The 14,711-nt window shown below is 41.2% G+C and overlaps 1 protein-coding gene across 11 annotated transcripts in view; it reads left to right on the top strand.

Annotated features, from left to right (window-relative positions):
- osbpl8 (oxysterol binding protein-like 8) overlaps nt 1–14,711 on the top strand; it is a 93,959-nt gene that overhangs the window by 75,323 nt on the left and 3,925 nt on the right. For 8 of the 11 annotated variants that reach the window (XM_071503068.1, XM_071503063.1, XM_071503062.1 and 5 more), the window contains 16 exons: nt 941–1,021; nt 1,457–1,558; nt 2,248–2,451; nt 4,409–4,493; nt 6,395–6,560; nt 6,650–6,875; nt 7,992–8,176; nt 9,179–9,260; nt 9,372–9,470; nt 9,659–9,755; nt 9,880–9,978; nt 10,375–10,472; nt 11,331–11,420; nt 11,869–12,005; nt 12,130–12,315; nt 13,332–13,485. In XM_071503068.1, coding sequence (XP_071359169.1) covers nt 941–1,021; nt 1,457–1,558; nt 2,248–2,451; nt 4,409–4,493; nt 6,395–6,560; nt 6,650–6,875; nt 7,992–8,176; nt 9,179–9,260; nt 9,372–9,470; nt 9,659–9,755; nt 9,880–9,978; nt 10,375–10,472; nt 11,331–11,420; nt 11,869–12,005; nt 12,130–12,315; nt 13,332–13,485 — 2,091 coding nt within the window. The remainder of the gene's footprint in view (nt 1–940; nt 1,022–1,456; nt 1,559–2,247; nt 2,452–4,408; nt 4,494–6,394; nt 6,561–6,649; nt 6,876–7,991; nt 8,177–9,178; nt 9,261–9,371; nt 9,471–9,658; nt 9,756–9,879; nt 9,979–10,374; nt 10,473–11,330; nt 11,421–11,868; nt 12,006–12,129; nt 12,316–13,331; nt 13,486–14,711) is intronic. The other 3 variants (XM_071503071.1, XM_071503061.1, XM_071503070.1) reach the window with 1 other exon arrangement.

Below are 14,711 nucleotides of genomic sequence, written 5' to 3'. Positions count from 1 at the left end.
ATAGGTTTGTCAGTTCAAACGTGGGCGGGTGAATCACAGCAGATGTTTGCATCAGACAGGAATCCTTTTCAATTTGTTGTTGTGATTTGGACGCAACAAAACATTTGACAGGATAATCATTTCGGAGGTTGGCCTGGCTCAAAAAGCTCTCTCTCAGCGAGGCTTTCCCAAAATCAAGACAAGATTTTGATGAAGCCTTTTCTGTGGACTTCAGTTAATCTGCCATCAAGAACATCAACAGCTTCAAAGCAAATTTGAGCCATAGCTTATGTTTCCAACAGTCTTCACATGAATCACTGCAGGATCTTCTTCAGCTTCGGCTTCTTGTTCATGTGCCGTTGATCTGTCTCCAGCCCTGCCTGTGGGCGTTTAAGGCCTTAAGTAGTCCTGCTTTAAGACTGCCACACATCCCCCGTCTGCCTCTCAACCTTAAATCACCTGGCAGGGACACACCTGTCCGGCATTTACAGGCTTCATTCCACTGACTGAGCTAAGTTTGGGCTCCCAGGGAAGGAAATGAGCTGGAGATGATAAAGAAAACAATCATTTCTAGATGATGTTTTCTTGCTTTACATGCATTGCTGATGCTGTTGGTAAACATCTAATGAAATGTCCTCATTTCAGTGGAGTCTGTTGATTATATCACTTGTGGTAACAGATTTGTTATTAATAGGGAGCACTCTGGGGCTTAGGCTGCATTTAGCTGATGATCGTTATGTAGACTACACACATTTTAAAGATATGAAAGCTTTGGTTTTCATCATCTGATGTGTTTGAGAAGTGTTTTTCTTAACATGGCTGATGAACAAATGTTAGAAACAGATGTAATATTTGAAGATCCTAAGTTTAGTGGAAAGACATATATTGATGTCTTCAGAGATTAATCAATTATCAGTTTCCTGCTATTAACCCCTTCTTTCACCCCTATTTGTGTATTCAGTCTGAAACAAAGCTGTACAATGGGTCAGACAAGGATGTGTCCACGTCTGGAGGAAAGCTCACCAAGAAGGAGTCCCTCAAGGTGAGTGAGATTAAATCAGCTTAAGTCCGGACACTAATTCTCAACACGGGCAGAATGAGTCTTATAAATACCCTAACATGGAGAGTACATGTATAGTCTAATGGCTGATGTTTGTCATGGATTGACGTTTCGCACTGTGTTAACGTTGTAATTCAGTAAAATACTGTGTATTAGATGATGAACTTCATTGTTTCTTCATATTGTGCACTGGGAGAGGGAGGGGGGGTAAAATGCAGCAGATATACCCCCCCACCCCCCACCCCTCAGTCAGAATGCACCAGGTGTTATTTTAACAGAGACAATGAAGAGTGTGAATTCACTCTTATTTGCAGCCAAATGTAATTCAGTGACACAGCAAGTGTGGAACATTATTATTCAGCGTCATGTAGATTGATGTTCTGAGTGTTGTCCACCGCTCTGTTTTTTTTTCTGTAGGTGCAGAAGAAAAACTACAGGGAAGAAAAGAAGAGGGCAACCAAGGAGCTGCTTAGCACCATCACTGATCCGTCTGTCATCGTCATGGCCGACTGGCTGAAGGTGAGAACAACAGTTACAGTTTAGTTTCCTTTGTATGTCAGTTACAGCCCAAAGCTGTGGAACAAATGAACTACAGCCAACTTCTTTTAAATGCTGTTATAATTATTGATTATTTGCTGATTTTATGCCCTTTTTAACCCTCTATGTAATCAGTTTTTATATTCTTGTTTATTCCATCTCATTTTACATTAATATTTTAATTGCATTTCCTGCATGAGACGTGCTACACAAATGTAGTTTATTATTATTATTATTATTATTATAAAAGTTGATTCAACTTCACATCCTGTATACCAGTTTGCATACACTACAGAGAGTTATTAAATCAGCACAAGATGTCACAAACACACAGCTACCCTCTCTCACTGACATATACAGAGCCCAATGCCTCCGTCACGCCACAAACCCACACCTCCACACTCCTGAATAGTTTTTATCCATGTGCAGTTAAAGAACTGAACTCTCACTGAAACTGTGATCTGAAACACAGGACTATGCAAAACATTGACTGTGCAAAATCTCTGTGTTGTTTTACAGTTACAGAATAAACCGCCTCTAAATATGTTCAGTGTAAATGCATCAATGTTTTGGCTCATTTAAATCCTCATCCATTATAATGCAGAAGTTCATTATAGTCAGGTAAACCTTTAGAATATCTTGCATTCATATGTTTGTGTTTCCACAAACAGATCCGCGGCACTCTGAAGAGCTGGACCAAGCTGTGGTGTGTGCTGAAGCCAGGCGTCCTGCTCATCTATAAAACCCACAAGAACGGCCAGTGGGTGGGAACGGTGCTGCTCAACGCCTGTGAGCTGATCGAGAGGCCCTCCAAGAAGGATGGCTTCTGCTTCAAGCTCTTCCACCCGCTGGAGCAGTCTATCTGGGCCGTCAAGGTCAGGATATACCTTTCAAATACAGGATTTACACCAGTGTATAATAACACATCAGTGATATTTTAGGGAAGTCATGGAGCGTTTAGTGTGTGTATAATTAGGAAATAAGAGAGACTTTGTGAATTCCAGTTTGTTCTACCAGTAATTTCCGGCATTTCTTTAATTAAAGTTGTAAAAATTCAGACTGTTCATAACATATTTAACAAGAAAAGACAAATAGATACAGGCAATCCAAGCAGTTTGACTTATGGTAAAAGAAAAGTCATGGAAACTGCAGGATACTTTGAGCTGTCGGTCACAGCAGCAAAAAATAGACATCTCAGAGTAAAAGGTACTAACGTGAATGAATGACAGGTTTGTAAAGGATAACATTTTTGTAGTATTCATAGTGACATTGAAAAGCTGTTTCACCACTAGGAAAAGGGCACTTTCTTTAAACTACTGTAGCATGCCTATGTTGTCAAAATTTGCAGTTATGTTTGAAATTGTGTCCAGTGAGCAGAGAAATCTGAGAGGCTGTGGTATGTCCTGTCACTCAAAAGCGGAAAATTCTGAAACATCTAAAAGAAAGTAAGCACAGTTTCTTTTTCGGCAGACACTTAGATCCAGCAGCCTCTTCATCCATCTCCACAGCGGTATAATTCAGGCCCCTGATATCTAATTTCAGCTTTATATTACTAAACTGGTTTTCCTCCATTAATGCTGGTATTTTAAGATCAGCTTTGTGAAAACAGTAAGGGGGCAGATTATTCAGCTCTGAGTTAAAGACTCTGCAGTTTCTTGGAGACAGGCTTACAAAAAATTAGGAAGTACAGCATGTAGTCCAAGACCAAGACCAGGCTCTGTTGTTTTTAAGTATATGTTTGAATAGTGGGAAATTTAATTCATTCATTCACAAACGTGTGCTTTCCACATTAGAAAGAGAGGAATCAAGTTGAAAATCTGCCAACTTGGCCTTTAAAGGAATAGTTTGACATTTTGGGAAATGGCTAACCTGGCTGTAGCCAAACGTTTCTTTAATCCACACAAGCATCAAAGTGTAAGAGCAACAATTTACACTTTTACAGGGGTTATGTGTGGGACAGTTTCTTTGCCTAAGCTAAGCTAACCAGCTGCTGGCTGTAGAGAGTGGTATCTAACTTCTCACATCAAGTCAAACTGTTCCTTTAAATGTTTCATACATTGCTTCATTTATCTATATATTGCTGTGGAAAAAGTCTCTGATCTTATTATCTCATTATTAATCATAATAATTGATCATTGCAAAGCTAGATAGGAAGAATAATGCTGATGGTTTGTTTTGCAGACAAGTGCAGCCTGTTTTGTTTTCTGGTGATGAATGAAACAAAATGAGCACAAACACATCAACAGGATGTTCCATTAAAAAACAGAATCCTTTGTCTCCTGCTGTCAGAACAAGTAGTTATGCCGACATGGATGTGAACTGAGTTAAGAGCTCATCTTTAGTTTAGTTTAGGACACAGAACATTATACGTCCAGCCATTTCCATATTTGGCAGCGCACATGTTCCATTTGTGCCCGTGTTTGCAGCTCTGTTCAGTCGTCCACTCCAACAGTGATTGGGTTTTCATCACTAAGTGTGTTCAAGTGTTTTTCCTTTTGTTTGTGCTATGAAAATGCTTGAATCACAATTAACGGTCTGGGTTTTAGAGCACAGCGTTCCTTCTCTCCCTGCTGTCCTCTTCACTCGTTGAGCCTCTCTCCCCTCTGACCCCTCTCACAGCTCTTTTGCATAATGACATACTCAGGAGTCTAGATTTCTTCTGTTTGCACATATAAATAATTCAAAGCTGAAAGAGAAATACAAACACTACAGTTGTAACAAGGAAATCACAAAGGATCTTAGAACTGTCTCAAAAGAAAGAGACATAGATAAAACTCAAAGTAACAACCCTCTGAGCCTTAAGCACTGAACTCTGGTTCTCGTTCCAAACAGGGTCCTAAAGGAGAAGCAGTGGGCTCCATCACGCAGCCATTGCCCAGCAGCCACCTCATCTTCCGCGCTGCCTCTGAGTCTGATGGTAAGAGACAGGGTCTCATTCACACTATTTGTCTTCACAGTCTCTGTTTGCATTGTGTGATGGGGATAAACCTGTAAACTGGCATCACACTGGTAGTGGCTTCATAAAGCATCATTATCATTGGCTCAGTCCTACGTATCCTGCCGGTATATGGCAGGAAATGACACTAATCCTAATCTTTGTTTTTTAAGCCAGTGCAGTACCTTAAGATATGTACATCTGAAAAGCGCTCACTGTTTTACACCTTCACTCTTATTGGCTGATATTGATAAGGGCCGTAGAAAACTGTATCTTACCAGTAGAGTTGGTGTTTTCACTGTGGAAATGGAAACATGCAAATTTCGATTCACTCTGCTGACTTTAGTTTTTCTGTTTTTCTGCAGCGTGCTTGTTTCTCTCCACTGACTCACACATTAAACTAAACATTAATGTCTGTGTCAGTGTTTGACAGTCGTGACCGAACCCTGTCGAGCTTGCACATGATAATCCATGGCCTGTTAGAGAGATATAAATGCAAAGAACAGTCTGCCCTCGTTCAGTTTTTAATCCCTTAAAATGATTTTGTTTTAACTAATTGTTTTTTAGTCACATTTTCTTGTTTTTGTTAGAACAAAACCCATGTGTCTATTGTTGGGCTGCTGCAGATAGAGGCATGTGACATCCCAAAAGTACAACAGTGAAGAATTGCTGTCTGCTGTGGTCACGTTGCGTTAAGTCAAGTCAATTTTAATTTACATAGCATCAAACCACAACAAAAGTTATCTCATGGCACTAATAGAGCTCAAATAGAGCAGGTCTAGACCGTAATCTTTATAAAACTGATGACAGAGACCCAACAAGTCCCTCCATGAGCAGCACTTGGCAACAGTGGCTGAAGAAAAACTCCCTTTTAAGAGGCAGAAACCTCAAGCAGACCCAGGCCCAGAGTGGGCGGAGGACCACCATGCAATGACTGTGTGTGTCTGTATAAAATCCTAAATAAAATCCTTAGTAAAAACTAGGAGTATGTGTGTTGTGTGTGGGTGTTACAATCTGCCCGAGTGTGTGAGGGTGAAAAAACAGAAACTGAGGCAAAAGGCTTTCAGAGAAAAAGATGAATAGATAATATAAAATAAAAAGAAACTGAGTGGTGAGTGTTGTGACCTGAGCTGTAATTGAAATTAAAGTTTGTTTTATGAAGTTTTGTGAGATCGTTTCCATAGATTTCTCTACAAAGTACATTAATGAACATGTGAAAGGTTTCAGCCACAGCTCTGTGCCTCTGTCCATGGTGCTGAAACATCCAGCCCACTCTCTCCCACTTCCCTTCAGTTTCTCTCCATGGTGCTGAAACAGTCAAGCAGAAGCTAAATCAAAAATGACCATAACTGCTTCCTATTTTCTACCAAGTACACAATATTTTCTCCACACTATTTCATTGCTGTGGCTAAAGGTGTGAAAATGAAGGCACTACATCTTGTCTTGGAAAAGGGTTAGAAAACACAGTGTCTGTACTGTAATGTAAATATCAAAATGAGAAACTTTTTTTATTTTTTTTTTAATTTTTATTTTTTTGGGCTTTTTATGCCTTTATTATAGCTTAGTGGAGACTGACAGGAAAGGGGGTAGAGAGAGGGGAATGACATGCAGGAAAGAGTCGGACCGGTCGGGAGTTGAACCGGTGACTGCCTGCTAAGAGCGTCTTGCGCTCAACATGGTACACGCCCTAACCACTCGACTACCGGGCTGCCCCAAAATGAGAAACATTTTTTAAACTGCAGCACCTCCTTTACTGATATCTGGAGCAGGGTGAGAGGTGATTGTGGGTCCCAGAAGAACCAAAATCTTCTTTAAAAAAAACACTGAAACATCCCAACTGTATTTTTCTGCAGTTAAATGGTAAATTAAAATCTCTCTCTCAGGTCGATGCTGGATGGATGCCTTAGAACTGGCCCTGAAGTGCTCCAGTCTGCTGAAGAGGACCATGATCCGTGAGGGGAAGGAGGACATGAGCACAGTTGCCACTGGAGGAGAACACTCCATTAACTTCTACAGCCTCCTGCGAGCACACAACATGCACGGTTTCCAGTGAGTAGAAAAATTAAACCTCTCCTTAAAAGTCACATTTTTTGTTGTGGTAAATTTCCTCACCTCTCTATCCACCTTTCCTCCTCCAGGTTCAATGATAGTGACCACCTCAAAGACCCAGACTTATACTCAGATAAGTCAGACCGGGAGGGAGAGCAGGATCATGAGGAGTCAGACCCAGAAGGCCTTGAGAAGAGTGAGGAGAGCGACAGCGATACATCAGAGCGCCAAGATGACTCGTACATTGACCTGGATCCTAACGAACATCTGCGGGAAACCCCGTATCTGGAACAGTCCCATGAGGAACTGGGAGAGGTAGGACATGAAGTCCACTGTTCTCCTGCAGAGCTTTTAATTTAAAAAAGTAGCTCAGTCGTGTTTGCAGCAGTAGGACACGGTCTCTTAGGATTTCTAGCAACCATTTTCATTTTTAGCTTGAATTAAAACTTCAGCTAAATGCTTTATTCTTTCTCAGAGTTTCTTGTTAATGAGGAGAAATTAGCATGTTCCTGCAGTGGGGCGATTTATAAAACTGTATCATGGACAGGCTTTGATCACCGTCTGTGTGGGTTTGTGTGTGTGGGTTTCTGTCAGGGACTGCAGTGGTCTGACAACAAGTGTGAAAGTGCTAATATGCAATTCCATACTGATGAAATCTGAGTTTGACAGCTCATTATTTGAAGATTTACTGAAGCCAAGGCAAAATGTTTAGAGTTAGGAGCTAATTAAAGCCTCATTTTGCACACACAGCCATGTAAAACCTTAAAGCCTGTGGAGACTCATCCAAGACTCATGTAAATGTTTCTGAGGTTCTGTGTACATGTGAAGTCAGATTTTATTCATACAGCCCACTATCACAGATCACAAATTTGCTTTTAAGGACTTTTTACAGCCTGGATAGCATACAACACCTTCTGTCCACAGAAACCCTGAGAAAGAGCAACATAGGAGGGATCCAGATATGCATAAGATGTGCATCATAAAATAGAGAAACATAGTAGATTAACAGTTAAAAATTACAGATGCTATTACCTCCTCTTAACCATGAAGCCCTGGAGAGAGGATGAAATCCACAAACACACAGGAGGCAAAAGCAGGCACATCATTCACACGTCTAGGAGAAATAAACAAACACACAGAGGGAGAGAGAGACCAGGAGGAGGCTGGGACTCCCAGATCCAAAACATCTAGAATGAGGCAACAGTCAGGAGAGGGAGAGAGGTCCCAGCACAGAGATACTGTGGCTCTGGGGGGGCAGAGAGAGTCTGGAGAGAGAATAATAACAGGTCCAAGGCTTGAAGTAATCAAAGAATAGGCCACTGACTGAGTCCGCATAGGAGTGAGTGAATTGTAAGATGTCAGTATAATTGCAGGCAACATGCACAGAAACATCATGACCTCTCTACCACTGTGTGCTTTTCCTGTCTTCAGGCTGGTGAGGCTGCCCAGACAGAGACGGTATCAGAGGAGAACAAATCTTTGATCTGGACTTTGCTGAAGCAGGTCCGACCTGGCATGGACCTGTCCAAGGTGGTGTTGCCCACCTTCATCCTAGAGCCAAGGTCCTTCCTGGACAAACTCTCTGACTACTACTACCACGCAGACTTCCTGTCAGAGTAAGTCCAGTCTCTTTGTTTGCCCTTAAGCTTTTTGTGTTTAACAGAAGTTAGAACTTAAAGAAAACATCCTGCACACAACTTAATGCTGCAAGCCTCTCAAAAGGATTACTATATGCTGATATAGTAAAGGAAAAAGCTTGTTTTAAATGTCCCATATCGTATAAAGCAGGTCTAGGTTCTATATTAAAACTGAAAGTATCAAAGCCTCAGTCCACAGAGAAATGCACACAGCCTGTATTCAGAAACTGAGCCTTAAAACCAGCCGTCAGGACTTCTGGAACTTTGTGATGTCACAACAAAGCAGTCACTGCTCTCAGCCACGCCCCAAGGCCCGCCCACCTGGACCCACCATCCAACCTTGCAGGATTTGGTTTCTCTGAGTGTTTACCTGAAATCTGCTGTGTTTTTATTGGATCACTGAGAAAACAGTCAGCCAATCAGAAGAGAGGCTCAGATCCTCTCTTCTGATTGGCTGACTGACCTGTTGTTAGTAGAGTTCCAGAGAGAAGCCTGAGAGAGGAGATGAAAAACTACACTGAGATGCTTTTTGGTTCTTAAAACCATAAATATATCTTCTGATGGAGATCAACACTTCAGATAAAACACAGGAAAAGTGTAAAATATGGGACCATTAATTTTAAAGGATTGAAAAAGTGTGTTTAAAAAAGCACAAAAAAACCCAAAACAAAACAAAAAACAATAAAGGTTTGAAAATGTAACATTAACATTTTTCAGGGAATTCTTTATTGTTTATGAGGTGGTCCTTTTGACCTGTATAATGTGACATATGGACACTGTCATTCCTTGTGTCTTACTGTCAAAAGAAAGCAGGGTGTCTTTGTTTACTGTGAAGAGGTTCTGTGGATACTACAAAGATAGGGAAGATAATAAAGAGAATTCTGTTCTGTAATAGCAGATGGAGAGAGGTTGTACCCACTGAGTCAGTTTGTGTTGTACAGGAGCATCAGTCTAAGGTTTGACTGTTAATTTCATTGTCAGGGCTGCAATTGAAGAGAATGCCTACAACCGGATGAAGAAGGTGGTGAAGTGGTACATTTCTGGATTTTACAAAAAGCCAAAGGTCAGCAGAATAAACATGTACTCCATATTGATAAGCTACATAGATTAAACAGACTCTTTAATTTACAATATTTTTAATAATATCCTGATGTTGTCGGGTTTTGATCCACAGGGGTTGAAGAAGCCTTACAACCCCATTATAGGGGAGACGTACCGTTGCATGTGGCTCCACCAGAGGACCAACAGCAAGACCTTCTACATCGCAGAGCAGGTAACAGCTGCTCTATACCAACAATAGTTTCACCGAAAATCAATTGATCTGATTGGTCAACAGCTATCAGCTGTTGGTGATATGATGAATCAGAGGCTGATGGTTATTTTGTCTGATGTAAATCACCAAAACAAGTTCCCTCAAATATCTACCTAATTCAAGATGACTCATCCACTGTGTGTTTTCAGGTATCTCATCATCCTCCAGTGTCTGCCTTCTATGTCAGCAACAGGAAGGATGGTTTCTGCCTCAGTGGCAGCATCCTGGCCAAGTCCAAGTTTTACGGTACAAACACACACACGACTAGAATCAGATTTATATCACCTACAGGAACGTGAAGTGAATAGATATTTATTCAGCTGTGGGGTCTCGGTGCTGCTGTTCTAGCTCTGTATTGTTTACCTTTTAGGAAACTCCCTGTCGGCCATATTAGATGGTGAGGCTCGGCTCAATTTTCTCAACCGAGGAGAGGACTATGTGATGAACATGCCCTACGCCCACTGTAAAGGTCAGAGTGCACCCTGTACACCATGGTCACATTTGAGTGGTGCCTTATGTAGATGTACAGTGTCAAGTCTGCAGCAACATTGATGGTAGTCGTAGAGTAGATTAATGCAGAGGTCAAACAAATACAGACTCATGCAACATTGAAATCAAACAGAATAAAAGTTTGTCTTATTTATCACATTGCTGTTGGATATATGCCGTACCCCAACCAAGACTTGAATGTTTTAATAATTATCCTGGGTCAGTTGGGTCTATTTTCTGGTTTACTTTGAACCGTCAGTTCACTCCACAGTCTCCTTTAGTAGAAAAAGACAGAACAACAAACAATCCAGTCATTAAAATTTCAGTGTGTGTCTGAGCTGTCTGAAATTTCTATTGGTGCTTGCTTATCTGATAGGTATCCTGTATGGCACCATGACCCTGGAGCTGGGTGGCCAGATCACCATTGCATGTGAGAAAACGGGCTACAGCGCTCAGCTGGAGTTCAAACTGAAGGTACAACCGTGTTTCCCTGTTAACTGATACAGATTTCAGACATTTAGAGGTGTCCAGTAATAACCTTCTTAGTGAGGGGAACTGTAGGAGTATGAAAACCCTCAGGTTCTCACGTGTCTCTGAATGTCTTGCTCCTCCACGCCATCACCAACTCCACTCTACTCCACTCCTTCATCCTCCCTGAAAAACATCCTCCATCCCTTTATTCACACCACTTACTGCATTATCCCGTCACAAACCAGCGACAGGTACATGTCAGAGAGCACAACACATTTCCATTTAAACTGCTGCTGCTGCTAATGAGGATATGTTTGGGTCCTGAGTGTAGATGGGATTTTTTTATAATAATAAATAAAAAGTTACTAGATGTGTTGTAATTTCCACCCTGCAGTAGTGAATCTCTTCGATGCTCGCACTATAAACATTATGTTCATGAATCAAGTTAATTTGAAAGTTGACAGCAGGTGCTGTAAGAAAACTTCTTTCAATTTGTTGTTAAATGGTTTTAAAAAGTTAGAAGCTGCAGTTGAAGCTTTATCTTCATGACTCTTCCTCTTCAGTTCTGAGAGCTAGAACACAACAACTTTATAACATTTTAACATACTACAGACACAAAATGCAGATAATAGACACAATGAAGTGCAGGACTTTTTTCCACAGTAACTGCAGAAAGTAAACTGTACGTGTGCGTATATCTCTCCTTCCCTTCCCCTCTAAAACCTTCCCCCGCTTTCCTTCTCCTTTCCTTCCTCTCCCATCCTTCACTTCTCTCCTTCTCCACCTTGCTTTATCTTTCTCCTGTCCTATCCTATTCCCTCCTCCTCCTTTCCCTTCCTGTCTCTCTCTTCTCTCTTCCAGCCATTCCTAGGCAGCAGCGACAGCGTCAACCAGATCTCCGGAAAGATCAAGCTGGGGAAGGAGGTGTTGGCTACGTTAGAAGGACACTGGGTGAGACACATTTTCCTACTGACTGCTTGTGTGTTACTGAAGGAATAAAACTCTGCTCATGTTTTGAGGTGTTTTTCATTCTTTCACTTATTCCTTTGTGCTGCTTTCTTTGATTTGTCTCTTTTGAGAAGTGTGTCAGGACTAAAACCTTGTTTTGACAAATGTGAAGATACAAACAATAGAAAACAATACGTCATATAATACAAACAATAAAGCTGTTATTTGTTAAAAAACTATGTTGCCTTTCACAGACAAACTTTGAAGTAGTTGTTACTGTGGTTGGTTATCTAGTTAATTTGGTATTCTGGTGCTGAAACCTCAGCCACATGCACCTTGTCAGTGAAGTTTCTTTCTCACCACGGGGTTGTCAGAGATAAAGAAAACAATGGGAGAAATTGATGCCCAGGTAGATTCTGTCTTTAAGGAGAGATCTTGACTCCACTCACAGGACAGCGAGATCTTCATCAACGACAAGAAGACGGGGACGGTGGACACTTTCTGGAATCCGACACCGGACCTGAGACAGAGTCGACTGACCCGCTGCACCGTCCCACCAGAGGAGCAGGGAGAGTGTGAATCAGAAAGGTACATTTTACCTTAACTAGTATCAGCACGTATGTAGCAGCATGTTTTAATTTTGCCTTCATTGTTTTCAATCTGTTGTTGTCTAAACTAAACTCGATGTCCTTGTCCTCTCTGTGTCCGTCAGACTGTGGCAGCACGTGACCCGGGCCATCAACAACAAGGACCAGACGGAGGCCACCAACGAGAAGTTCATTCTGGAGGAAGCTCAGAGGAAGTCGGCCCGCGAGCGGAAAGCCAAATGCGAGGAGTGGATCCCTGCCCTGTTTGAGCAGGACCCCATCACCGGAGAGTGGCATTACAGATATGCTGAGTGAGTGACCGCCCTGCTGTGGTTCCCCTGCTGCCCGTGAGCTCGCATCAGAGTTCAGAGCTCCTTCACATCCACTGCATTTAACAAACAGCATGTTATGAACCTGCCTGCTGTCAGGGGCATTGAAAATTAAACAATTATGAAAAATGAATTCATACCTTATATATACATCTTACAATATGAACAAATACAGGCAGACTAATACTGGATTTGTGAATCTGATACCAATCAATATCTGATAATAAACTTAACAGCAGTATATGGTCCTATAATTTTTTTTTGTTTTTTTACCTTTTAACAAAGACATGAACATTTTTAATAAAGATTTGTTAAATTTAGTTACTAAAGTATTATGTTTAGTATTTGTGAGTTATTTAATAAGAACTTGTCAGTGCTGTAATGAAGACACTGCTTCTAAATTACCACAAATATATATGTACTATGAATGTACTGCAAGTGCCAAAAAAATTAAAGCTAATATCATCCAATAATATTTATTTATCCACTTATAATTTGGAGACAAATAAACAAACCTTGAGCTGATATTAAATTAAGACTGTAGGGATCTTTATATATGTTTTATAATACAATAAATATAAATATAATAAAAATCAGACATCATACTCATTTGTGAGAGACCTTGATGTCCAGTGTGACAGGGCCCCATCTAGTGGTGATTCCTGGTAACTGCAGGGTAATGTCCAGCCTGCTGTCATGGAGGTGTAAATCAATAGATTCTGTAAACTGCTTTTTATATATTGTGTGATTGACAGGAAAACCCTGTAGGTACCAATCAGTATAGTGAAGTTGGAATGATGTGGGGGGCACTTTGGATCTTTTTCTCTTTTCTGTCTACTTCTTTCATCCATCTTTGCTTTCATTCTCTTTGCTTCTTTATTTGCCACTTTTTTCTTTTTCTCGTCCTGTCTTAGATATATTCTCTGTAGGTAATGTATTTTTTTTACCATCTTCTAAGTATGTCTCTCTGTTCTTGTGCCTCTCATCCCCCTCCCCAGCACAAGGCCCTGGGATCCCCTCAACGACCTGATCCAGTTTGAGAAAGACGGCTGTATCCAGACCAAGGTCCGACACCGCACCCCTATGGTACGTTCTGGCAGTCTTATTAGTCTGAGTAACCAGGGGCCGCGGAGGGACAATTGCAAGTGCCAGGTAGGTTGTCCCGATCGAAAACCGCCATTAAAAAAAAAAAAAAAAAAAAAAAAAAGCATCTCGCCGCCTCAGCCACCTTCCACGCAGCACCCGTTGCACCGTCTCCATTGTCCGCTTCTTCTCTTTGTGTCGTCATCGCTGTGCCGCCACTGCCGTCATCGCCTCTGCTCCTTTTGTGTCTCTCGACCTCTTGTTTTTTTTTTGTTTTGTTTTGTTTTTTTGTTTTTTTCACTCTGGCACCTGCTGCTCTCTCTGTATGGGAGGGAAGGGCATGTCACACTGCAGAATAAAGTAAGTGGATAACAAGGTTTTTTCTTCCTTTTCCTGCCTTTCTGAAGAGGAAAATAATAATCCAATACAAACAAGTCATCACCACACCAGCAGTACGCTACAGATGTAGTTGTAACTATGACGTCATCAAGTTATAGTCAGTTTGATTAAGAGCGCAGCAACACAATCCTAGTTTATAAAGGCACTCTAGGTAACCCAGCAGTTTGCCACTTAGCTCAACAAAATGTAATTTTAACTGTATTTCCCCGCAGTGAAGTGGAGGCAGAATCTATTGCAGCAAACTAAATATTAAATATGACATTTATGACTGAACCTTCATGAGTGTTTAGTTCTTCAAGTATATTAAAAACGGTCGTGACACCATTTGATATCAGTATAGTGAACATGTAATGTACAATGTGTAATGTACATTTTATTGCACTTCACAGCTTTAATCAATATTTTTTATGAAAACAACTATGTGTAATGTGAAAGTTGTCGCTCACGATGACCTCATGGAGAATAATCACCAGCTCTGCTCTTATAGCATCTTTCTGTTCAATCTTTTGGTTTCCCAGACCACGTCTTTACTGTATTGCTTCAGCAGGCAGTGAAACAGATCATATAAACTCAGTGTACAGTACCAGCCCAGCACCAAATGGCAAACAGAAAAAGTTAGCAACTAGCTGGTGAACACAATGAAGCATTCAGCAGCTGAAAAGCCAGATATTTCCATCAGGAGCTGGTGGAAACCAAACCAAACTGAATAGGGAAGAGGAAAAAAAGGTTTCTAAGGCCACAAGAGAGAAAAGCTTCCTCAGCTTCATCGGTGCCTGGCTGCTTCAAGGCAGCCGCCATGCCCTCCTCACCTGTCACCTTCCGTCGTCTTCATTGTGTTTGTTTCTGTGTCGTTTTCACTAATGGACTCTTAGCTTTAACTGAGCTGCTGCTCGTTT

Source organism: Trachinotus anak, unplaced genomic scaffold (assembly GCF_046630095.1).
Source record: "Trachinotus anak isolate AG129_WGS33_773 ecotype Australia unplaced genomic scaffold, CSIRO_AGI_Tana_v1 ptg000018l, whole genome shotgun sequence".
NCBI classification, from domain to species: Eukaryota; Metazoa; Chordata; class Actinopteri; order Carangiformes; family Carangidae; genus Trachinotus; species Trachinotus anak.
The sequence above is the reverse complement of the archived record's forward strand: the minus strand, read 5'-3'. Positions and strand labels throughout refer to the sequence as shown.